Raw genomic sequence first — 27,024 nt, forward strand, 5'->3', positions numbered from 1 at the left:
TTTGGAGCCAATATATTGGAAGACACATTATCCGCTGATATGGGGTAAAGACTGTGGAGCAAAATTCATGCCAAAACTTAACAAACAAAACATTTTCCCTACCAATCACTTACAAACACAATGTGGTTTGCAAATACAAAACCCCATTAACAAACTAATGCATTTTTGCAAATATAAAACGTGCCTGACAAACAAATACACTACATAGTACAAACAAATATATTGAATTAGGACAAAAAATATTATTTTACAAGTAAACAAAAATATATTCTACAAGTATGAAAATATAACGTGACTTTTGTCACGATTAATCCGCCGTTGCTCTATACTTCCACAGGCACAACGCCGTCATCCTCTCGTCCACAATGTCGGATACGGTCTGATACGGTCTGATAGTGGCGGTTGGATTCAATCGGGTTCAATATCTTGACTCCTGACTTCCTGGTGCCTGTAAATAGCTCAAAGCGCCACCTACTGTTGTGGCATGGAGGGAGAATTACTAAGGACATTTGTGAGAAAATCCTCAGTATGACAGCATTTGATCTTTTTTGGTATTTTTGTACATTACATTACATTACTTATCATTTAGCTGACACTTTTATCCAGAGCGACTAACACACTGTTTCCAAGTGAAGGGTAGGGAATTTGTAAAACACGTTTGTTTTTTTCTTAATTTAGCTCTATAGGTTGATTCAGTTACTTTAATATTGTTGCCACTTTAGCTTAGTAGAGTTGTTGACAGCAGATGTTGAGTCCAAATAAGTAAATTGTCTGTATATATATATAGAGCTGTTTTAGTCTGGATGACCACTAAAAGCACTTTACAGTATAGTTTTACAGTCATCCACTCACACACACATTCATACAGTGCATCTATGTGCAGCACTTTCTCTATTAGTATGGGGCAATTTGGGATTCAGTATCTTGCTCAAGGACACTTGTAGGCATGCAGACTAGGGAAGACTGGGATCGAACACCCACATTTCTGATTAGAGGACAACCGCTCTAAGCACTAAGCCAATATAACTGTCATGAAAAGTTGAATGATGAAATAAAATGTGTCACAAAAGTGTGATTGCAAAAAACAACATGAAATAAAACAAACTCCCAAAAAATGTTTGGTCACTATTATTAATTCTTTATACTCCAAGATAAAATGCCACAACAAAATCAAATTATCATATGTAGTTAACATTAAAATTGAGATTGGAAGAACACAGAGCAAACACCTTTTGTTTTAAATCATTTGAATTCCAATAAAACTCCTATGATGGAAGCTAGCTTGTGCCAACTGCAATCAGCAAATGGAGGCAATTCACCCCACTTAATGCCACTGTAGTGTGTCTCAAAGTAATTCCAATGTTTAAGGGTGCCAGATAGAGTTTATGAGCGACTACCATATATTACAAAAAAGACTGAAAAATGTTTCTGACCCTGTGTGATGCAGGTGACAATTCTGTGTCCAAATCAATGTCTGTTTATAAAGATGGACAGCACATCTCCACACCATCCCACAGTAAAAAACATCCCAGATACCCATCAATACACCCACCTGATCAATTGCAAGTCAGTTTCATTGGTCAATCATACTGTTTCACCCAGTTTTATAACATCGAATCATTAAAACAGAACTTATCAGAAACATGAACACACATCAGTGTCATGAGAACTACCTAAAATGACAGAAACTTTCTTTGAGAGTAATGTGGTTCACGTGTACTTTGACCTCTCAGTTCGGTCAATGTGCCACCTGCTACCATTTTTTTAAGTGGGGTTGATGACCTGTACTGCAGGTAGCCAAGTCAAGGTGTTTTGGCTTCACTGCTCCTAACTAAACAATTTATAGTGAATGAGACTTTTTTAAATTAGGTCTGTCTTTCAACCAGTTGTGCTTATTAAAAGCATTACATGTATACAGCATAGTTTTACTTAACTCACTTTATTGTAATCTTTTCTAATTTATCTTTTCCTATATCTGCAAATATCCTCTTTTGTTCACTAATCATATCTTGCTGCAGCAGACTCACCTCACCGTACACTTTTTAAAGTAAACTGGCCTGACAAGTACCATTGACTGTCTACAGCTGTGTGCTGTGGAAACCCACTGACAGAGTGTCTGCTCCATTCTCACAGGGGGGGTCTGCCTTTATTCGTGGTTTGCTGCCCTGACAAATTTTGCTCAGTTTGCTCCTCTGAGGTAAACTGCACCCTGTTCTGAGTAAGGTACTGGCTACACGAGCAAAACGTGTGGTAAAAAGAAGATGAGAGGCCAGCGATATCAGTGGAGATGTAGGGAAGGACCTCTGGAGACGCCTGGTTATAGTATCTGATCTGGAAAAAGAACCACATGGTTAAATTTGTCAAGTTGATATGTGCAGATATACTTATTTACTGAGCTAAAATGAATATTTGTCTCACCAGAGACATGTTGTTTTTGGTCTCCAGGATGGTAAATCCAGCACACAGAACCTCCCCTCTGTTATATTCTTCAGTCGGAGGGTGAGTGGGCAGAGTCACTGAACGCAGAGCAATAACGTACGGATCTCTGAGGAGGAAAAACACAAACACTGACATTAGGAGTGTAAGACCTTTGACTTGCTAATAGGAACTTACAGACAGTCACTCCTCTCACCCACTGCTACACGGCTTCCTCTTGGAAGCCAACAAGATGAAGTCCTGGAGAATTCCTTCTGCCTGACTGATGGAAGTTGTGGAACCTACAACACCATGATAAACTGATGGAGTAACCACACGATACAGGAAGTCATCATCATCCACTCGGTAAATCAGCTCACATTTCCTGATTTAGGAAAGGACACAGAAGCCACTTTCAGACATGCAGTGAACTACATGTGTTCTACTTAAATTATTCGGAGGGAGGAGTTTTGCTGCAATCCCCCGTAAAAGCCGTGTGAGCCCATATGAGAATACAGCAGGTTATTTTCCAGAGTATCGTGTGTGAGTGGGTGCCTAGATGACATTTCAACAATCGCAGGATGAAAAAGAGGTGCCATACACATAGAAGATGCAGAAGAAGACATTAACTTGAAAATATATTGAGATTCAAGAGCTTTTGGTGATAAGCGCCTACGCCGGTGTCGATGTGCAAACCCCCAAAATACTTGATTTCTGCAGCAGAATTTATATAATATGTCCTGCCTCCTGCATGCTCTACCCAGGCACCACTCCTCACCTGAACTCTCTGAACATTTTTTTGTTTTTTTGAACCCGTCCATGTGATAGGCAAAGTCCAGATAATGTCCAGACAATAAGTTTACGTCTGAAAACGGCTAGAGTGATGTTGATAGAAAATGCAATATATTTGATATAAAGTGAAAGAATATGAAGCATTTTGTTAAAGGCACTGTTCCACATTTTGGAAAATACACTAGTATGCATTTTTCCAAGAGCCAAGAGTTAGAAGAGAATGTTAATATCACCTTCATTTCTGCATTATAAACATGAAGCTATAGCCGGTTAGCCTATAAGCTGGTTAGCTTAGCATTGAGACTGGAGACAGGGGGATCACAATATTTACCTACCAGAAACTTGCTTAATAAATTACACATTTTATCTCCTTTGTTCGATCTCTATAAAGGCAAAGCCACCTCAACCCTGATAGAACATACCTTTGCCCAGAAACTAAATAAACATATCAATCATCACTCAAATTGTATTTGTATAGCCAATATTCACAATATGTTTTCACTCTAGTAATCTACCCATGTCAATTGTGAGCTGTGGTTTATTTGGCCACACTCCAAAATACCTTCAGCGTCTATAAGAATCCAGAGTCCAGACGAAGATTAAGACCCAACTTTGTTCCATCACAGTTTGATCAGAAAATGTTTGACGCTTCTCATAATAACATAAAAGATTTATTTGCGCTGTTGCTTCATAGTAGAACATACAGTCCTCAGCAGGCTATGTATGGACATAAACCAAACTACTATATCTATAATCTTCCCAGCAAATTGTGCAGAAATGTTTAACTGTAACATGTTAAATCATGATGCTCATCAAAATAAAAAATGTTGACCAAAATCTCTCTCCGAGTCTTATAGACCATTGCTAGTGCTCTGGAAAACGTCAGGAGGCAAGGCTATAGAGTACTATAGAAAGTGATGTACTATGCTATCAGATTTACAATCTTCACTATGAAAACTTATTCTGTTTTCCTTAACAAAAACAAAACTATCCCTATATTTGATAATCTCATTGCATTGCAATTGTAGATAAAACTTCTCTATCAAGGAGTATCTCTCTGCCTGATCACCGTCAGCTCATAACAACTTAGGACTCCTCTGCAGCTCATTACAGTCTTTGAATTATTGATCTGTTGGATTGGACTGATATCCTGCTCTGAGACACTGACACCTGTTTCCTCTAAAATCCTCCATGATCTTCTACATAACACGAGCCTGCATGCATGCGTGTTTGCGTGTGTGTGTGTGCAAAGCAGTACTGATAATGTGTGTCCCAGCTCGGTCTTCTGCTTAGCTCAGCCAACAGACCAAAGGCTCTGTGAGCAGGAACATCCACCTCTGACTCCACCCTGAAACTCAGCATGGACTTCTCCTCCAGAGTGTAAAGACGAACCTGGAAAAAAAAATCTCTTGAATCCTCCAGCTCCTCATGTGACATAGCAAACGCCTCACATAGAAAAAAAAACATTACTCAGGTAGTGAACAGCATATACCTTGTCTTTCTCAGAACTGAGGCGCCAGTTGTTTCTAGCAGCCAACATCTTCAGAGCAGACACATTGTTATAGCTCAGATACACCTGGAAAACAGAAACAGGTATGCAACAGAAAACACCTACACAAGCATCTGGAGCAGAGGACATTACTTTGATACCAGCCAATACATTTACCATCTCCTTCAATCAAGAGCACAAAAGCAGTGTTTATAAGAAGATGTAAAGGAGAATGAACACACTATTTCCCAATCCCATTTCACCCCTTGGCCCTAACCCTTCCCCTTCTTTTTGCGTGTTCACGTGTAGGGGTAGGCTGTCCCAATACCTGTTGGGACGGAGGGGTAGGGCCAAGTGTCAGGGCTCTATAGACCTCGAAATGAAGATTTTTCAGACCCACACTTGAAACCAAGGGGTACCCAGAATGCCTTGCGAATCACCGGCAAGGTGGTAGAGAGACCCACAAATGTAGTATTTTCTCTGTAAATAAGGATTTAAAAATTACGATAATGATTGTAATATCTCAATATCTCATCTGTATCTCATTTCAATGTATTATGGTAATTTTTTTCACAACAACCTTAAAAAGATCACTAGCATTTTTTTGCATGATAACCCCGTATTTTCACATAATTTAATTTCGCATCCCCCCTCTTTGAAGACACACGATGCACTTGATTGAACTTGCATATAGCAGCGATGTTACTCAACTTAACTGCTCCTCTGATAACAAAGCATCCTGGCAGGGTTGACTATAGACCATTAGCATAGATGTTATTTGGATATTATAGGTTTGTAACTTTAGTAACTGCAAACAATATATTTGGTTTATTTAAGATCTCAGTGATGTTATTTCAATGACATACTCTGCAAAACTTTTTGTCAAGTCTGTTTTCATCGACAACTACTGATGACGTGTCTGGTTTTCGCGTCAACTACTGGTGATGTAACGGCTTCTTGAAGGGCTGTCCCAATTCGTAGCTGACGTTTTCAACCACTACCCCTTGTGACTCGTTTCAAGGGGAAAGATAACCCTCTAAAACAAGGGGTAGGGCCAAGGGGTGAAATGGGATCGGGCCTATATCTTGACAGTCATTTGATAAAAAATAACATACCTTTCCTAAAGAACAGCCTAAGCCTAATTTTTTTGTTTCACAAATTGAACATGGTTTCATACACTGACATCCTTTTTCAGATTTAAAAAAATTCTAATGCAAATATTTTGGACTGGAAAATGACCATTAAGAAAGTAGTATAGATACTGTTAGACTTGGATGTTCTGCGTTGTGATTTGATTTTAATGTGGTATGGGAAAAAATCCTTCAGATATCAAAGAGTAAAAGTAAAATAATTGAATTTTTAACATAATGTAAACACAGTGTAAACTACATAATTCTTTGTAAATTTTGTGTTTCTACATTTAAAAACACTTCCCTGCAGTATTTTGTTGCCCCTGCAAACCTGTGACATTCTGTTCACTGCACTGACAAAATAACACAACACAGTTGTTTCCTTGTTAAGTCTCTCTGTTGTCAGTTGCTGCTTCTGTTACATGAAACATCAGACAGAGAGCAGTGAGCACCAGTACATAATCAAGTAGAGGCTGAGGCAGTGAAAGGAAGCAGTATAATCTGTGTTAGTGGTTGTTTCAGCAATCAATACTCATTTTTCAAACTCAACACTAAAGACATTTCTGACACATCGGTATAGTGGATGTTGCTTAATCAACTCTCCCAAAACTCAAAACATTTGTGCCAAAGATCAGCCATTGATCTAGTAAAAAATCTACCTCTATGCATCCACTCCTCACCACAGCAGGGTTTGAGAGATTTATTGAGAAGTTCCTCAGATTTTACGTGTAAAATCAGTATACGGTTTTACCAGCCGTTTAAAATTGACATTGCAGGGCTTTACCGGAGCTGCCAATTGCTGCTGTATAGTTTTCTGCCACAGGGTGGCTATGGGGTACTTCAACTGATTTTCCACCCCAAGTTATTCATGTTTTTAACTAGATTTTATGTTTATTTTGTCTATGATTATTATGTGAAACACTTCATTTCTTTGCTGTAAATTATTTTCTGCAGCATTTTTGTATGAAAGGTGCTACATGAACAAGTTTGTTATCATTATTGTTGTTGTTGTTATTATTATTATTTAAAAAAAGATACATATACCATTTAGCAAACATTAACAACATTGACAATATTAACAACAAACACAAAACTTAAGTGCAAATACCAACTAGCGTATCATCATCATATGTCAACTCTCCCTTCTGAGAAGCTTTCAAATGATCTGCAGTTATGATCACATATAACTCTTTATTGTTTTTTACAGGTTATTTATTTGACAAATTAAAAAAGGCTCTATCATCATTTTAATAGAATCTGGAATTTTTGACCATCCTCACACAGCTAGGCACTCAACAAAATCAGGCTAAGGCACATCCCTTCCAACTACACCTTGATTAAGAAGATGATGTCTAATAACCATCGTCAACTCTGGCATTTGTACAAAAAAAAAAAAGTTGTACTTATATATTGCACTTACATGTAGCACTTGTAGTTTGGCTTTTTTGAAGACTTATTGTACTTACATGATTCTTGCTGTTCTAGGTTTGTTCCCTCATGGTTGAATACACTAATTGTAAGTCGCTTTGGATAAAAGCGTCAGCTAAATGATATGTAATATAATGTTATGCAATACAAGTGATTTTGAACCTTTTTACTTACCTGGTTTCTGGGGTCCCAAGGTACAGACAGAGGGACCTCACTCTGCGTACGGGAAATGATATACTTCCTAAAACAAGAAAGCAAGAGAAATTAGAAGCATTTTGATACTGTGAGGTGAATAGCACATGACAGTTTTATTGAAACTAAGGGTGTAAATGGTCAAACAAACCTTTGTTCTAATGATCTAAATCTACTGAAACCCAGTCTGGCATTGGCTTAAAGCAGTGGTCACCAACCTTTTCGAGCAGAAGATCACTTTTTAATTCCAAACGGAAGCCGAGATCTACCACCCCGATATCTTCCAAACAACCCACTTAGGAGGGTCATATTAATTATTTTTTGCAATTTCTGTTAAAGGCTGAATGTACGAACGTGAATTTACAAAAAGAAAGGCAGTTGTGCAACTTTATCCATTCAATGCACAATATGTGGCTTCTCAGTTCAACAATATGTTCTGCAGCGGAGCTGCTACTGCAGCACAATGTTTTTACATATAGGCTTTGACTTGAATATGGCCATAAATGACTATTTCCTTGTGTAAAAGTACTCCTGTGTAATTCCAGTACTATACAGTATGAAGCCGTGCATCTTCTGCTCCTGCAAATATTACACAATAAAAAAAACTTTTTAAATAAGGGAATGGATTCCGTCAACAGAAATGCTGGAGTGCTTTTATTTTGAAAAGGCATACAGAAAGCGTTGCAACCATTTGTTTGTGACATAAATTCATAAGATAAACATAAAAACTCAGGTGAAAGATAATTTTCTTTTACTGTACTTTTTTCTTTTACTGATAATTTTCCTTTACTGTGCCATGAGGGGCGCTGCCCCTCATGGCACAGTAAAGGCTACAGTAAAGGCTACAAGAGTTTTTCACCACAAAATCCTGAGTGCATTGATATTATATTATAATATTGACACCACTATTGATGTTATTATTATTATTTAATTGTTTTAATCAAATTGAAATAATTCCCTTGAGGCATTCTTGAGATGTTCACAAAAATGAGACGGACTGACAACCCGAAAAACATAATGTCTTGGCATAAAAAAGTGAGTGACTTTTATGTATTTCTTTAAACATGACTAGACTAAAATGTGTAAGCTAGTATGTGCTTGTTATAGAAGTTGAAATATAGTCTACCTGTCTAATCTGATCTTCTTCCTGGCTATGGCTTCTTGAAACCTCCTCTCCCCCTCCTATTAATGACAGACAGAGAGAAGAACACACACAAACAGCAGTTTTGCACATTGTTGTGTTGTTATCAAAAAGGGGCATGGCGAGTTGGGGGATTTACAAAAGATCACATCTTTAGTGACCACATCACACATTATCCAGAAGTAACATGTCCATTGACCAATAGACCCTTTTCCCCACAGCCATTTTAACATGAAGTGGGTTAATACATGTGTTATTTAGATTGAGCTTAATCAGGGTGGTTAGTAACATTTTCTCAGAGCCTGAGCCACACAGTGTGGTTGTGGCTCTTGATTTTTCTTTGCTTCTTCCTAAGCATTCCATATGTTTTAAAAAGTACAAGTCTTAGTTGTTATTCTTTTACTCTAAAAGCTGCAGCATTGAGAAAACACTATTGTTACTTCCAAAAGGCAAACAAGCACATTTACCACCAAATGTCACAGAGGCTGCTACTCTTGTCTGGCTTGGTTGATTGATTTTTTAATGTTGACTTTACTATTATCTTACAATGAATATAGTAACTTATAACTAAAGCGCAATTCAGCCCGCAGCTGAATTGTATCAATAACAATGTAATAAAAGAGCACAAAGTCGCTCCTTCAAAGCTTCATCGCGTCCTAGTCATCAAACATTATTTGCACTTGTTGAGTCAATTCAGTTTTATAGCTCTGATCTTTGTTCAGTTTCAATGTTGTGTTAACAGCCTGATCCTTTGCCCCTTAGTGGCCAAAAATGTTTAATGTTTAATTCAATTTAATGTTTTTCTCAGCAGCGTCGGAAATAACTAACACTGTACATTGGACAGAGTAATATCCATTTAGTCTTTCCTTATCTCACAATGCCAGGCAACAATAAAACTATAACCACTGCCAACAGGTGGTTTAATAATGTTTTTAGAAAAAGCTGTGCTTAATAAAAAAAATTATCAATTACTTACTGATTTTACTACTGATTGGATTTGCATTTGGTACCATTGTAAGATTTGAATTCAAAGCAAGTACTGCCAAGTATAAACTTGAAAAAACCTATTCAATGGAAGACATTCCATTAAGTAAAGACATACAACATTCTTTTCCTCAGCCTTGTTTGTTACATATGCAAGTCAGAACACATTTTATGTGTCATCACTTGCTTGGAGTCAGTAGAAATTGGTAATTTTTCATGCTACCACAGAAACTGCCACCTCAAAAAATGTCCCTCTCAACAGATATTTTACACTACAGAGAATAATGAATGGCACTTTTCAGAATCACAGGATTATGTGCTTGAATTTATCTGTAATATGACTAATGTCAGTAGTTCATTATGCTGCTCAACTTACTAAGGGTTCAGGTCGTATCCATGGCAGCATACATGGCTTCTCATGGTCATCAAGAACCTCAAATGTCATGAAGGCTGAGTTTATGTGTCGGTTAGGTCCCTCCTCCTGGTAGGCCTCTGCTCGCACCCCCACCTCCATGCTGCAGGACACGTTAAATCACACATTTGTTTTAATCATTTTGTATTTAAAACTGTACCAAATCTTTTTACAGCCCCCGTTTTATATTGAGCTGTTATCTTGACCTGTTTTCCCCCACATGAATCAGTTTTAACTTCTGCATCCTTCTGACTGTTTGTGTATACAGTGATACCTGTTTTTAAAGGCGTTGTTGACTATAGACCTCAGCAGCAGATTGTCTCCAACTTGAGAAGGGCCTCTGAAAGTGAACATGTCAATGGTGCGAAGAGTCGGATGAGCCTGACACAGACGACTGTATAAAGAGAAGATCATACAACAAGATAAAAAAAACAACATTTGAGGACACTGGCATATACTGGTAAGAATGAATGTAATTAATCATAGTTAAGTTACATCAGTGGTTCTCAAACTATTTCAAACACCCCACTCCCACCTCTAAAATGTATAAATCATTATCAACGAGAATTAATTGGATTCAAGGGTAGATTCAATCATATTCATATACATTCATTCTGTTGCCAGTACACAAGTCTGCCTTTCTGTTTGCTGGAAAACAGGGTGCACAATGTTCAGGCGCTGCAAGCAGAGTCACAGAAGTTACCGACTGAGGGGGCAAGCCTGCATTGCCTCATGAAGTATATCATAGCATCAAAACGAAAAAAGGGGCAAAAAACACAACAGAACATTTCCCTTAAATTTAATTTTCTTAATGACATTTCACACAGTGGAGGTTTCAAGCTGGAAGGACATTGATATATTTTTATAGCCTCTTCTGCTTGGTCGCATCAGCTTCATGTTCAGATCCTCAGTCAGTTCTTTAGAGGATCAGCTGTTTGCCGAGCTTTACTGACTTTTATCAGCCGAAAAATCCTACTGACAACTCTATCTGCCTCACTATTTTCCTTTCAATCAACTAATCTATTAACAATTTTAGCTGCCATATTTCAAAGTGCACATGTATTTGCGAGTGACTGTACCTGGCAGCAATCGTAGCTACATTCACCATCCACGCCATGATCTGTCCTCCAAATGTATTCACCTGGTGATCAGATAAACACAAGAGAGATTAGTCAGTGACAGTTCCAAAGATGACCCCTCAACACTATAATACAAAACTGATGAGACATGAGATGTGGGAATAAAGAGTAAAAGCCTTCGTTTTGACAGAACATTGGATGCTAGGTGGGGCATTCTTTTAAGGTGGGACATTCTTTTAAGGTGGGACATTCTTTTAAGGTGGGACATTCTTTTAAGGTGGGACATTCTTTTAAGCAACGTTTTAATTCTTGATCCAACATTTGCAAGTTTTAAGTTATTATTCCGTTTGGGTTTTATTAGTAGTTATATATATGTTTTACATTTGGTTTTATTGGTTTTGATGTGTGTTGCATGGTTTTAGTAGTTTTATGTTTGCTGTTTTTACATTGCATGTTTATTTGGATTATGGATCAAAGTGATGAGAAACAGCTGTGACTAACTGGACCACACCTCACACAGCTCAGGATTGGTCGACACAGGACATTGTGCTTTTTAGGATTGATTTGGGACAGGTACGGCAGAAGGAAAGACGACGGAAAACACAGGGAAGACGGACATGAGGATGGCAGAAAAACTGGAGAGTTCTACACACCGCAGGGAGTTTGCAGACTATGAACGTGGCGGCAAACCAAAAAAAAGCCATAGATGAGGTACTGGATCGAAGATCCTTAAAAAGAGTTGGACACGACGCAGAGGCCGAAAAACTTGGTTCAACTCCTAAGTAGGAATGTCAACAAGAAAACATAACGTGTTTGAGTGAGCCTTAAATTGTGTGTGCCCATGACTCAGGGTGCTTCCTTCTCTTACAGTGGCCGCAGCATTTCGAGTAAGCAGGGGCAGCGGGACCAACAGAGACATTTGGATTTTAGTACCGCCACTGCAAGAAGAGTCATCTGTGTTTTTTTTAAGTGCACTGGTTATTATTTACCTGGGTACATTTTAGTGATTTCAGCCATTTTAAGACCCATTTTTAAAAATCATTTGTTCTTATCTACCGGATAATTTTTTTAAGTGGCTGTCTTTTATTTGTTTTAGCTTAGCACCTTTTGTTTTTATTCTGTGGTATTTTATTGGTTGTAAAAAATTTTTTAATTCTTTAACAGTGGAATTACCTTTTGTCACTTGTAAAACAGAAAAAGAACCTCACACACTTGATAAAAAGACAGATACAGAAATGCATCACCTGATGGTTAGCATGTGGGGGTAGAACCAGTTCAACACTCTCCACCTTGGTCTTCTCTGCTGCCACTGCATTGCCTACTGCTGAGTTAACTGTGAGACAGACACACACACACACACACACACACACACACAGTAATACATGTGATATTAAAGCATGCTAGACTGAAGCTATTAAAAACAGTTAGCCACACTGTTGCACTTAAGTCATATCTTTCTTCTCTCACACACACACACACGCACACACACGTTAATTAAGATGATCACTGCAGTTTTAATTACACCATACTAATATTTGTTAAAATGCCGCATTTGTTGGGACTTTTTTCAGCAGTGGATTAATCCACATTTGGTGCTCTAGTGTGTATCTGGTGTCTTAGGACAGTGTGTGTGTGTGTGTGTGTGTGTGTGTGTGTGTGTGTGTGTGCGCGCGACTGAGTTAAGTGTGTGTGTGTGTGTGTGTGTGAAGAAAGATATGACTTAAGTGCAACAGTGTGGCTAACTGTTTTTAATAGCTTCAGTTTAGCATGCTTTAATATCTCATTTATTACCAAATTTTGAAAAAATTGTATCTACATTTATAGATCAAACTTAGCTCACAACACCACCTGGTGTTACAAACCGTCTTGGACCAATGCTAACCTAGAGTCAACCATTGTCTAGGGATGTCTCTACTTCATGACATTTATATATAGCATATATGACAAACAACCTCTAATTAAAGGTGGTCGCCCCTTAGCAGTGACTGCTGTGATGATTCTGTGTTTGTTTTGGTTTTGTTGTATGTATTCTGTGTTGTCTCTCCCCCTCCCCTTTCTGTTCTTCTCCTGCAGGTCATGTGTGTGGTAGGGGGTGTGGCTGGCTTCTCCTTTTTCTGCAGCAGACAAGGCACACCTCCTCTCACTCAACTCATCAACCTCCCCATAAAAGCCTGGTCTTGACTCCACTGCTCTGCCAGATAATTCCGTCTAGTTCTGTAGTTACTCTGCATGTTTTTTGTGAATCTTCCATGCTCTTGTTTTTTTACCCAGATATCCTGTGTGCCTTGCTGCTCGCCTACGTTGAGTCTTCTGTGCAGTGAGCTTTTTTCATGTGCTCAGCACTCCTGCTGCTTTGTGGATCTCACCAGCCAACCTGCTCTCTGCCTCCATTGACTGCTCTTTGTTGCTTCCTTTTTTGAGCAATAAAGACCTTTATTTATCATCACCTGTATTTCAGTCTCTGCTTTGGGGTCCAAAGTAAATCAAAGCTTAACAGACTGGAATCTGGAAAACTGCACACATTTTCAAATCTATGTCTTTAGAACGCAGTACCTTTCCAAACTGAGTTCTAAAGGCATTTTTCGAATTTCCAGGAAGAGGCACTTCAGCCAAAATTTAGTCTACTATAAAGTGTAACATGGAAATGTGCATCACACCTACCTTGCTGGATCGAGCCATGGGATAGCAGATCTCTGATGATGTCATCATGTACCATCCTCACCCTCCGTCTCTCAGCTGCTACGCTGTATTCAACCTGCTCTTTCTGAGTCTGAGGTACAATGGGCTTCAAGGTTATCTGTGAGGTAGTGTCAGTAAATGTTACCACTGACTGTATCACACACAAACACAAAAACAAACGCACACACCTCATCCCACACATTCTTAGATGATAGGAGGGTTCACACAACACCCAGTTACCTTTTTTCCATTGTTTGTGCGCTGGGTTACAAAAGTGGCGTAAGCATGACAAACTCTCCAGTGACGGTCAGTGAACAGGTCCTCACAGCTCACCTGTATACCCACCTGACATGGAATATGGGATAATTATTGGTCAGGACATAAGTATTGTATTTTGGGGTAATACAATCTACGGTATTTATACATATGCATTTTCACAAAAATCCAAGCTTCGCCTGGACGCTTCATGTTAAGCTCCTGTCTAGGGTAGGAGCGCAGCATAAAAGGTGTACAAAACTTGTTCCCCTCCCGGTCCCCAAAACCAGAATCAAAACACTAACTTATTCAATGAAGTGTGAATTTATTATTTACACAAACAAACAGTGAAACGTGATACGGAACTGGAAATGCTGAATACTCAGGGTGAGCCCATGCCAAAACAACAGACAAAAGAAACTAACTCCACAAAGTAAACTGCTGGATAAACCTAATGAAATAAATAAATAAATCAAAAGACATAAACTAAACCTATCTCCCTAAATACAACCACAAATGAGAAAAATCACAAAAAGAACACAGGCACCTCACACATACAAACCTCAGTGCTAACTTTAAACAGAGAATGAGAACTATGTGACTAATACAATATGTACAAATACTTACAAGTCCGAATCAAAGTTACACACAAAGAATACACACGAATGAAACCTGGATGCTTTAACCTGAGGCCTGTTATGGAGGGGCCAATCAGCAGCAACCAGCTCCCAGCGAAATCATCTCCATCCATCCAATCAGGAGGAGACCTGCCGGTGTCACTTCACAGATCCTCTCCTGAAAAGAACACACACTCACACCAAAATACAGACACACAAACCATAGGAACAAAACACAATACAATGGGCTCACCTTGAGTATTCAGCCTTTTCATTTCCGTATCACGATTCACTGTTTTTTTGTATAAATAATAAATTCACACTTCATTGAATAGGTTAGTGTTTTGATTCTGGTTTTGGGGACTTGGAGGGGAAAAGTTTTTGTACATTTTTTATGCATAACAATGCATTATCACAAAAATCCAAGCTTGGCTGTAAAACAACACTATATAACAGGGACATAATGTGAACTCCTCTGACCTCCATACTGGTGTTAAACGCTCTGTTGACCTTTGCTTTGATGTTCACCACTTGACCCACACTGAACAAAGAGACATAAATGACAAGACTATGAATATACACTGTGCACACACACACATCCACACACCCAAATGCACTCACACAATCTCGGTATTTAGAAGGACCCACACTTGTGTACACACTGTTCTTATTACCTGATGGTGTGTTCAAAATGGATGTCATCCATCGAAGCAGTGACACAGGGACTTCCAGCATGTCGCTCAGCTGCTCATATGAAACAGAAACATTTCAGATCCTTTCTGTCTGGACTGTGGTTACACCACACAGTGGACACACTCACACGGAATAAAAGCATTTCAACACAACACCACATGACAAATATTCTCTTTCTCTCTCACCAGAGAGGCAGGCAGTGGAGTCTATCCATTTGAGCAGTTGTCCAACGCTCAGCTCCTGACGAGGGTTACTGTGACACGGCATCACTATCTGACTCATTTTCACCTCTGTGGGGTTCATACTCTCGCCTTCTTTTTCCTCTTCCTCCTCTTCCTCCTCATCTTTCACCAGACCACCTGACACCATAGAACTCATCTTTAAACCTGAGGGAAGTGGAAGAATAAACATAGGCCAGTTGTTCCTTCATTGGGAATTTCAACCAGTAACAGTCTGGATAGATTAGATTACTGTATAGGATGCTTGGCAAAGACAAATTGAAGCCCCCCCACCCCCCGCGCAATGTTCCATACATAAAAGTGCTTTAGATTCTGAACATTGTATTTTGTCCATGCAGGAGATAAAGAGAGGCTGTCTAAACTCTAAACTGTGCCACAGCAGATCAACACCAACACTCATTTACAGTCTTGTAATAACACTACTTCCTAAAAATGTAAAGCTGATAAAAAGAAAAAGTTAGAACCATAAAGTGAAAACTTGGTACCCCATCACCTCACCCACAGACCTAAATTAGAAAAAACCTCAACCAGCTCTCACAGTTTCATTTAAAGGTCCCGTGACTGCACATCATGGTGGAAAACTATAGACTCTTCTTGCTACTAGCAGAGATGCTGTTATTCATTGCTGGAGACATTATATTAACAGCAATACACAGTTTTTACAAAACACCTATAGCATTTAATGGAGGTAACTTAACTTAAATAAATAAGATAAAAAACCCTGAAGTACTTTCTCTGTTATTTTCTAATTTATGTTCCTCATTAAGCCCATTAGGCTTTATTTGCAGCTCAGTGACCGTAGGTCAGAAGTTAATGGTTTGGCACTGTACCAGAACAGTAACCTGATTGGGTGCAGGAAACAATTTCCATTTTTTTTTTACTGAACATTTTAACTTTTCAACAATTAATTTAAAAATATAACAAATCTTAGTGCCCCCTGCCCTCTTGGACAGATGCTCAGTAATCCACTACTGGTGTCAGTACTCACCAGTCAGAGCAAGAGGGAAAGATAGGTGTAGGCTATTAATTTTGATAAAAACATTGTCTGAAGATGGACAGTAGCTCATACTGATGACTAAATGCATTACTAATTGAATTAGTTCTGGCTGTGAACTGTTCTGAATTTGCGCCTCTGGCTAAATGAATTTGAGCATTTTCAAGTTTTACTCAGACTGGAGGAATAACATCAATACTGTATTTTAGTTTTCTTACATTTAAAAGTGTTTGTCTTACTTGGTTTGTACAAACATCTGTCAATTATCATCGACCTACTATTTCCATAAACGTCTGTCTGTATGTGAAACGCATATCTCATGTGATTTTTTTGAGTGGTCATGGGAAGTGCAGTGTTAAATTTGGTGCAATTTGGACTCGCAATATGTTTAATATTAATAAACTTTGTATAAGCAGGCGACCAGTGCTTTGTAGCAGTCAGGGGGGGGGGCGGAACACTGTGCTTTCAGTTTGTGGGTCGAGTTGAACCTGTCTTCTGCTTGGCAACTGGCAGAGTTCAGCCAATAATATCTAAACAGCTCGATCATTTTGATAATCTGAATATTTTTATTTCACCATATGGCAACAACTTACATTGAAACACTTCCTCTTTAGCAAGTTGTCTTCAAAGTAATAGCACAGCATTCATTTTATAGATGTAATGCATTAAATCGAATTGAATTACAGAGCTTTTATTTTGAAAAGTTGTGAACTTGGGTCAGAAGATTGTGACCTCAGTAATAAGGCTAATTAAGTTTGATTTTATGAACAGTATAGACTATGAAATCTTCATTGAAGATAAACCAGGTATGACAAACGCACTTTTTTAAAACTTCACTCTGCAAAATAGACTGTATATAAAAAGCTCTGCACACAGCGTCCAGCACACAAACACTAGTGATTAGTGAGTCCAGGACTCACTAATGACAAGGAACTTTTTGGAGTAGCTCTGGAGCATTAACACAGGCCAAGCAAATAGCTCATTCAAAACACGCAGGTTTAGAACTATCACCGCAACTAGGAGGTTCACTGACATAACTGAAAAATAACATTCGTGGGTGTATGTGTTGCAGAACTGATTAACAGTCTGTATTTACACAAGACCTATAACATACTGTAGTGCACTTGACACCACGACCTCAACAGTCACTTTTCTATGTGATCCTATCTTTGAAATGCAATGTCCTCAATCCATGAGTCACCAGGTCACATAGGTTGAGTGGTTGCATGACAATGATGGCGACATGCTGTAGTTTATTGCAACAGCTTCCTGTAACATGATTCATTTTCAGTTGAATGTTTTTCTTGAAAAGCTGATGAGTTAGGCTCTAACATGTTGGATTAAACAGAAAACATGGTAATGAATGTGTCATTGACTACGTTGTTACAGGCGCAGCACCGTGTGTGTAGCTAAAGGTGACATACTAGACCCATTTAAATATACATACTGACATTTCAGCTGCTATGGTATGATGGATGGTGGATGATCTACGCTAAAACCCCTCAATCCTCAAATCGATGTCAGCTCTCATGAGTTCCAAATGTAGCAAGCCAACGTTAGTACGTTTGTGTGACAGTCTGACTCTTATATTGATGGGAGTAAATCCGGACACATGCAGAGCAGCAGATGACATGAACAGCACAACTTCTGACAGCAGCAGTGACCTGGTCGTTAACTGAAACCCACTGAAACCCACCGCTATTACTCTAGGCTAACCATTAGCTAGCCACGTAACGTAATGTTTGCTAAGTAACTTCAAAAGTCTCCCATAGCTCTTTAGTTAGTAGCACAAAAGACAAGTTGTACGTCTGTCAGATTCATCACGCACATACAGGACTAGCTGTGTTAGCTATTTCGAGTGGTTGCTAATCTTGGTGCTATCTAGCTTAGTAAAAAGTAACATTAAACTCTTTACCTTTAACGTTATTTGCATGGAAAAAAAACAAACCTGACAGCAGCTGGTAATTATGTCAAGTCAAACATACACAGCATGATTTGTCAAATGTTATTCCGGTGATACCTTTCAAATTAAAAGTCGTAGTAGCTTACTGTGCTCGTGACTACAGTGTCTATTTGTCAGAGGAACCAGCCAAATGTGAAATATATAGGGTTAAGAGGATACTTCAAATATTTACAGCAAGAAACACTGCAAAAATAACATTGCACACCACTTCCGGTGTTTGTATTTGAAAACTTTGTAAAACTCTACAAAGTTGTCTTCATTTTGGAAACATTGCAACCCTGATAAAGATCTTACTCACCCGATTATGGTCACCTCTGAGCGCGCGCGCGCGCGTGTGTGTGTGTAGCGATTGTCTTCACGCTGTTTTTCGTCTATGAGTTTGTGTGCGTCATTACTATTAGGCTGTATTTATGGGCGTGTATTGACTCACACTAACACACTGGTGGAAGCTGTGATCCACCCTTTGGATCCACCTCACCAGGTAAACCAGCAAAAACAATAGCTACACTTTTTATTCATTGAATACCACATTATAGTCAAATGGAAAACGAAGTAAAATAGGTAATTAATTACATCTTTGATTTATAATATTAAAACATGAAAGAAAAGAAAAAGAAAAAGAAATGAAAAGATAAACATAAATGATCATATGGTGTATCTGTTGCTGTCATTGATACAACTTGATAAAAGCCTTACCTTGCTGCCAGCAGAAAGAAGATGTCGAATAAGGTAATGTAGTGGGGAAAAAAACTAAGTTTGGTTGAAACCTATTTTGTAGTTGAAAAGTAAGTTTTTGCAGACCTGTCTAAATACTTTTATGATCTGAACTTTTACCTTTTTATGACTTATTTACTCTCCAAAGAACTGAATTTATGTCTGCTTTATCTCCAAAGGAAACATATGTAAATCAGTTTGCTGTGTCTTGATTCCTGTCTCAAACTGCACCTACAGAACACATGCATAAAAACTTGATCTGTTCACTTCCACTTGAAAATCTGTTAATAAATATAAAGGAATGACAGAGTGTTATTAGACAATTGTTTACTCAGCAAGATTTTGAAAATAAAATTATTAGGTCTCTGAAGATTAAGTAAAATGTGTACCTAAAGTATTAATATCTATTCATATTGTGATGTGTTCATTTGTAAAATTGGTTTAAATGTGTTCATTGCTGCACATTTGTTTGGGAATTGAAACATGTATTTGTGAGTACTACATATTATGCACACATCACTATACAGATTTGTAAAGGTAGTTTCTCACAAAACGTAAGCCATGGAAACAAATAGACACAGATACAAACTCAGAGTGACAGTTTTATTGACTAAACTTTAACAGGGTTGGGGCAAGTGTGTAAAATAAGAAGCTGTTGTTGCAGTGAACTTTTCTTGTCCAGAAATCAGAATATGTCATGGATGAGGTCATTAATCATTTAAAAGAAAGGAGTTTTCTAGTACGACACTGGTTTAGATCCCAGATAAATACAAAGACACACGCACGCACACTTCAGAGGTTAGCAGTCCTACACAGCTCCGTGCAGGTACAGGGCCAGGAACTTCCTGAATGTTTCAGAGTTGTATCCCGCCAGACCAGATGGTACCTTTCAGGGAGACAAAAAGGAACCAATCAGAGTCACTTATAATTTACACCACTGCTCTCCCCCTCCCCTTTTAGGACAAAGTCAGCAGCTAATACACATAAGCCATTTTCAGACATGAACTGCACAGGATGGCCGCAGAATTGAGTCTGAACTTTCTCTGGAGTTTGCCTTTCACACAAAAACAAAGCAGCAGGAGATTCTCCGCTTAGACACGTTTCCAACAACACAGGGATCTCTGGAGCATTAAGGTGAGAGATGGCACAGCAGGCGGAGACAGGATGTAACGTGATAATTCCGCTGCGGAGATCACGTGACATTAGCTCGTATCATCAAAGTCCTGACATCTTCATCATTGTCTTCTATGAGTATGGCACTGTTTTTTCACCCTATGATATTTGTATTCTTTGTTTTTTCCATTTTTGCATCTGTTGCGTATTAGAAACATCATCAACACACCCACTCGCTCACAGTAAGTCCTGCGGAGGATCTCCCACTGTGTTTTCATATTGGCTACTTTGGACATTCTGCTGAGATTTACGAAGGGGCTGACCGGAGAAACTCATCAGAATGTCCGGAGGCTCTCACTCACTCTCAGTCTAGCTATACAATGCAGTTATGGAGTGGGAGAACAGCGGTTGGGCCGTTCTGAACATGCACATGTTAAAATCAATTGTTGGATGATCTGTGAGGGAATCAACTGCTTCGAGTCCTAAACCATTACAAATCAGAAGATTTTATAGCCTAAAAGCACAGGATCAGCCTTGATGAGAGAACATGGCTGAAAAAGCTTGGGGATTACCTTCACTTGTTTCTTCTTGATCAGTGGTCGGACTTTTGCAAAATCATAAAGATCAACATCTTCATCAAGCCACACCTGCAAGGAGCAGACAGATTTGGAAACAATTAGGAACACGGCCATGGTAAAGAAAAAAGGGCTTTTTGATGTGATGGTTAATTTTGACTGTTGTTCATTATTGGTTAAATGACTGATAACTGTTGATGGCAATGTGTTATGAGGACAAGATTATATAACAATCTTTTGTTTAGTGGTAATGTAACAATGAAATTTCATTAAAAAAATACAAATGGTTTTCAAGTACTGCTCCAGAAACAAAATTGTAATATTTTCAGAAGCTGTCATGTAAATATGGAAAAGACAAGACGGTCACTTTAAGCTGGTTAAACATTGTGAATCTTGCATAAGTACACTGCTCAAAAAAATGAAGGGAACACTTAAAAGGATAGTTCACAGAAAAAGGAAAATTCACCCATTATCTACTCAACACTATGCCGATGGAGGGGTAGGTGAAGTGTTTGAGTCCACAAAACACTTCTGGAGTCTCAGGGGTAAACAGTCAAATCCCATACAATTGAAGTAAATTGCGACCTCTCCTTCAGATGAATAAAACAGAAAAAACATAACATGCCTCCATACTGCTCATGTGTTGTCATCCAATTGTCCGCAAGCCCTGACATTTATATTCGACTCTAAACAAGGTCATTTATACCGTGTTTTAAAGCCTAAATGTCCTCTGATATCTTCCTGCGAGGTGCATTCACAGACCCTCGGACACACCATCATGTGGCTACGTCCGTTAGCTTCGCTAATTCCAGTAGCGGACATTTAGGCTTAAAGCACAGTTTAAATTACCTTGTTTGGAGTCGAATATGAATGTCTGGGCTTGCAGACACTTGTATGACACCACACGAGCAGAATGGAGGCATGTTCTGGTTTTTCTGTTGTTTTATTGTCTGATTTGTTGTGACGATAGATGCAATGGAAAGGCAAAAGCAAGACAACTCCCCAAAAAGGGAATGTTTTACATGTTTTACATGCAGTAACTACAGACAATCTCTCCTTATCCTTCCTGACTGATTCTTCTCTAGTTTTGTGTTATGCTAGTGTTCTTGTCATGTTAGCTATGTCTCCCAGCACAGTCTCAAGAGCATGGAGGAGATACCAGGAGACCGGCCGTTACACAAGGAGAGCTGGGGCATCATTTATAAAACAGTGCGTAGGATTTAAGTGTTCGTACGCACAAAGGCAGAAAATTGCATGTGCAAAAGAAATTCAGATGTATAAAATCATGCGCACGAACACCTGAAGGCAATGTTGCCTTTATAAATCACACTACCCCTGGAAACAGGCGTACGTGGATCTGTCTCATATTCCACATTCTCATGGCTACATTCAACCATAAATGGTCAATGCAAAGCACCCCAAGAATATTAAATTCTCAGCACAGTGCAGCTCGGTTGGCATTCGCCACTGGCATCCCGTTCTCTTTACAGATGAGAGCAGGTTCACATTGAGCACATGTGACAGGCGTTAAAGAGTCTGGAAACGGCGTGGTGAACATTATGCTGCCTGTAACATCATCCAGCATGACCAGTTTGGCAATGGGTCAGTGATGGTCTAGGGAGGCATATCCTTGGAGGGTTACACAGACCTCCATGTCATAGCCAACGGTTCCCTGACTGCTGTTAGGTACCGGGATGAAATCCTCAGAGCTATTATCAGACCTTACACTGGAGCAGCCCTGGGTTACTACTGCAGGACAATGCCCGGCCTTATGAGGCCAGAGTGTATAGGCAGTTCCTGGATGACGAAGGCATTGATGGTATGACTAACCCTCACGTTCCCCTGACCTACCCCAAATTGAGCACCTATAGGACGTTATGTATCGCTGCATCCGTCGCCGCCAAGTACCGCCACAGACTGTCCAAGAGCTCACTGATGCCCGGATCCAGGTCTGGGAGAAGATCCCCCAGGACACCATCCACCGACTCATCAGGAGCATGCCCAGACGCTGTCTGGAGTGCATTCAGGCACGCAGAGACAACGTCTCTCACACTACTGAGACACATTATGAGTTGCCGTGATGAAATCCACACAAGCTAGATCAGCCTTCAATTTTTGACTTTGATTTTCAGTGTGGTTTTGAATCCAGTACTCAATGGGTTGATGAACTTGGTTTTCTGTTACGTCATTTTGTTCTCAACAAATTATACAATGTACATCAGTAAAGATTTTCAACTTGAATAATTTGTACATCAAGATCTGATTGAAGTGTTCCCTTAATTTTTTTTAGCAGTGTATTATGATGCAACATGGGCAGCGTCTGACATTTAAATGGACTAAATTTATCAATATATAATAATATATAAACATAATAATACAGTAACATTAATAATAATTATGATGAAGAAGATGATCAAGCACCTGGTTCTTGATGCCATCATTTCCTGAGAGGTCTGTGGTGTTGAGCTGGAAAACCAAAAACTGGAATATTCTACCATTGGTCCCCACTGCCTGTACTGTTATCGGACAATCTAATACAGGCTGGGGCTGAGTCTAACACACACACACACACACACACACACACACACACACACACACACACACACACACACACACACACACACACACACACACACACACACACACACACACACACACACACACACACACACACACACACACACACACACACACACACGTTAAATTATGATTATTGCAGAAGAAGAAAAAAAAAAGATATATCTCAAGTATAACAGTCCACGTCCTTACCCCATACAGTTTGTGTGCCTGGGCCAGAGCATTTCCAAAGGTGAACATGAGCATGCTGGCTCTGAACCTTTCTGGGCGAAGCTTAAAGTGAGGATCAGCTCCCTCCATGAAGTATATTGTGTGGGCATGAGGGTAAGGGTGGTCCCCCGTGAAACCTGATTGGATGGGAGAGGTACAATTTAATCAAACTCAACAGTGGACAAAATGACACTCCTTGTTCTGTGCTCAACCTCAGGAACCTACATGGCGCCATTTCTTATTAGTCCATGATGAGAACATGGAGGACTTGGACTCTTCTCACCTGTGCAATTCACATTCTCCTTGTACACATTAACTTTCTGCAGGTCAATGGTAGGGGAGACTGGATAGAAGGTTTCCAGGACATGATCTGCCGTGTCCACAACTTCCTGTTTCCCAGACACTGCTGGGAGAGGATCCATGGAGCTGTGCAGTAAACCGTTCTGACCCCTGATCTGGAATAAGTCGTCACCTGGTATCCAAGAAGTTGAAGTTCATTAGCACGCATTCGGTCTTGATGCTTTTAACACGCGACAAAAATGGAAAAAAGCTAATACAAAACAAGAAAGAGCGGTGACACACATGTAGAAGACACCGACAAAGATCTCAATAGAGTTTGTGATGATAAGAGCTGATGACGGTGTTGGGCTGCTGTAAATGAAATCACATGATCTACGCAGCAGAGTTAATATGTCACTTCCTGCCTATGTGTGCTGCACCCAGCTGCTCCACCTCTCGTCTGGATAATGCGGAGAATTTGTTCCTGTTGTAAACGTGACTGTGCAGAGAACCTCCCGCTGCATTGTGCATGTATGAAAGGCAAACTGAGTAAACAACATTGCCAATTATCTGGAATTTATATGGTTCATGTCTGAAAAGGGCTTTAGAGTCAGACTGAAAGAGCTCAACTGTTGGATAGACTGCCACAAACAACCAGTCATATCCCCAGAGTTTGAAATCTCATTACTTTGGTTATATTTGTCTTGACTGTATTTGTTAGTTCAATGCTACATTTCACTGCAAACTGTTGATCTGTGAAAAACCATGAAACCATCAGCAGGAATGTGCAGCCTGCATGCCTCTTAGCATTCACAATTATTATATTATATTATTATACCTCAGGGATGAAAGACTGGAGCACGCTGATCAGTGTTCTTCAGGTATAAGGCTGCACAGAAAACACCTTACTATGTATAATACTGCACCTCTTTTCCATGCAGCTGCCAACGAGTACTTCTCAGCAAAGATCTTCCTTCCAATCGCAGGGTGACTGGACTGTAGAGTCGCACACAGGTGGATCAGGTTAGTGAGCAGAGTTTTGCTGGGGAAGAAACAGAAACAAACATTGAACTGTCTTTTCTATTAGCGCCAGATGGCCCGACATTAAAAGGTCAATTTCAAGCCGACTACTTACTTACTGTTTCAAGTTACACCACTGTCACTAATTATAATCTTAAACCAGACAAAGGATTTTAGTCATCAGATATCTGGATCTATCAGAGAAACAAGCTGAGCATACGACTCACTGGCCCTCGAATCGCAGCCCCTCAGAGATATGCTGTGTCCACTGAACAGTGTCGAAGAAACACTCATTTTTTACATACAGCTTCTGATTTCTGTTTAATTTAAATTTAATCAGTGGATCTGTTTGTTTTGAAGAGGAGACATCTGACGATAATTCAGCTCCATGAAGAAAACCTCCTGAACCACATTGTATGACATGTTGTGTCTAGGCAAAATATAAATGGTTTGCAGTTGCACCTGTATTTTGCTTTTCCCGGCCGTTCCTCTGTTGTGTCCCAGAAACGGGCATGTTTGATGGCATTCTGAACGCGTTCATCCTGATCTGGTATTTGATTGGCTGGACTCTCAGCCACTGAGATGAGCTGAGGGGGCAGACCAGAGATCAGCTTTGTTTTGGTCAACCACAGAGCCTGTCGCACACCTGAGAGGGAGAGGGGGGGGGGGCCAAAGGGTCAAGTCAACTCTTGTGACATTCAGGTTGGATCAATACTTATTACATTATGTATGATAAAAGTGATTATAGAATTCTGTCAAAATGTATTCATAACAATCTTAAACATGCAAACTAACAGACAGGTTTCTATTACCGAACATCCATTAGACATTTACCCAGGCTCATCTGCCAAGCTGGGAGAGGATTTCAGCTAATGTATATTTGGTGGTTTCTGTTATTAGCTTAACAATATAAAATGTGTGGAATAGTGTATTTGTAAATCATCGAGCATAAAAAGACTGAATGTACCATCTGTCATTTATATTTCTGTTATCTTACTTCAAGCAGTGCACGCACGCACACGGCAGTTTTCACCACTGGGAGGCGTTAATGTAATGCAACACTTCAACCACTCCAGTAAAAGTGTTGAAATGTGATTTTTGTACTATATAATGTTTATATATCAAAATGGAGTGTTATTATACTTGTTTGCCATTGAGGAAGTTTTAGAAACCCAGACTGTGAGATTTGTTGTCATGTTAGTGGTATGAAAGCATTTGTTGTCAAACTGTATGATCGTGCGATCTTCTACAATGTACAGGTGCTGTTATAATCTATTTCTTTCATTATATCAACATAGAGCCAACCTTCCAGCGCGCTGGTCCTCTGGTTGTAAATATAGCACGGTTTCTCTTTGTACAGCGGCATGTCGTGGGGCGGAGGGGATCTGTAATATCTCGGGTCCTTGTAGTCCCTCTCCCACGCGGGGAACAAGGGCCTAGCCAGCCCTGGCACATAGTGCATCCTATCCGCGTAGGTGACCATCTCCAGCCCGGGGATATCCACTCTCTCCCTGGGTTTACGCGCACGGAGGACCTTGGCTGTCAGACGGCGGCTTACACCGAAGTGTCTCCGGGCCTGTAGGCGACTGGCTCCCCCATGTGCAGACAACCGGCTCAGCTCCTTTAAGGAAGTGGTTTGAGAAAACGGCGACAAAGCCGCCTTGAACCACCGATACGTTTCTGGAAGCATTGGTGTAATTCTTGCTAAAAATCTCAATACTGACGTTGTGTGTTTGACCTAAGTCGTTGCTTATCAGGTGCGACTGTAGGGTGCTGCCATATTGAATTCTCTTGTTCTTCTTCTGCAGTTTTACTTCTTCTTCTTGTTATGGGATTTGCGGCAGCCTGGATGCTGCCCTCCACAGGTCACTTGTAGAACTCCATCGGTTGACCGAAATCTCCATCCACCGCGAAGTATGAACAAGTAGTTGAAAAACACAATGTCTATTGTAATTAAGTTTACAATATACAATATCAAAGTTATTATAACACATCCCTGGCTGTAAGTTTTCAAAGTGACTCCAGTCAGTTTAA

The 27,024-nt window shown here is 39.6% G+C and overlaps 2 protein-coding genes across 5 annotated transcripts; both read right to left on the reverse strand.

The window, feature by feature from the left end:
* Positions 1-927: 927 nt before the first annotated feature.
* Positions 928-18,856, reverse strand: LOC117777770 (acyl-coenzyme A thioesterase 11-like). 3 transcript variants are annotated; one of them, XM_034612712.1, is made up of 18 exons: positions 18,801-18,856; positions 15,492-15,692; positions 15,288-15,357; positions 15,094-15,154; positions 13,982-14,086; positions 13,724-13,859; positions 12,307-12,395; positions 11,063-11,124; positions 10,258-10,377; positions 9,948-10,086; positions 8,573-8,628; positions 7,429-7,495; positions 4,700-4,783; positions 4,466-4,599; positions 2,633-2,800; positions 2,419-2,545; positions 2,152-2,331; positions 928-1,622 (listed from the first exon to the last, which is right to left on the reverse strand). In XM_034612712.1, the coding sequence occupies exons 2-18, from the start codon at positions 15,682-15,684 to the stop codon at positions 1,605-1,607; spliced, it is 1,809 nt and encodes a 602-aa protein (XP_034468603.1). In that variant the 5' UTR covers positions 15,685-15,692; positions 18,801-18,856; the 3' UTR covers positions 928-1,604. The 3 variants fall into 3 exon arrangements, with proteins under 3 accessions (XP_034468603.1, XP_034468602.1, XP_034468601.1); XM_034612711.1 differs by lacking the exon at positions 18,801-18,856 and adding an exon at positions 18,488-18,564 and having other exon boundaries at positions 928-1,728; positions 1,783-2,331; XM_034612710.1 differs by lacking the exon at positions 18,801-18,856 and adding an exon at positions 18,455-18,504 and having other exon boundaries at positions 928-1,728; positions 1,783-2,331.
* Positions 18,857-19,780: 924 nt separating this feature from the next.
* On the reverse strand, positions 19,781-26,797 carry mrpl37 (mitochondrial ribosomal protein L37). 2 transcript variants are annotated; one of them, XM_034612738.1, is made up of 9 exons: positions 26,296-26,797; positions 25,453-25,636; positions 24,897-25,012; positions 23,975-24,163; positions 23,674-23,828; positions 23,326-23,457; positions 20,902-20,976; positions 19,980-20,102; positions 19,781-19,900 (listed from the first exon to the last, which is right to left on the reverse strand). In XM_034612738.1, the coding sequence occupies exons 1-8, from the start codon at positions 26,678-26,680 to the stop codon at positions 20,025-20,027; spliced, it is 1,314 nt and encodes a 437-aa protein (XP_034468629.1). In that variant the 5' UTR covers positions 26,681-26,797; the 3' UTR covers positions 19,781-19,900; positions 19,980-20,024. The 2 variants fall into 2 exon arrangements, with proteins under 2 accessions (XP_034468629.1, XP_034468628.1); XM_034612737.1 differs by having other exon boundaries at positions 19,806-20,102.
* Positions 26,798-27,024: the final 227 nt, after the last annotated feature.

Source organism: Hippoglossus hippoglossus, chromosome 17 (genome assembly GCF_009819705.1).
Source record: "Hippoglossus hippoglossus isolate fHipHip1 chromosome 17, fHipHip1.pri, whole genome shotgun sequence".
In the NCBI taxonomy this organism is placed as follows: domain Eukaryota; kingdom Metazoa; phylum Chordata; class Actinopteri; order Pleuronectiformes; family Pleuronectidae; genus Hippoglossus; species Hippoglossus hippoglossus.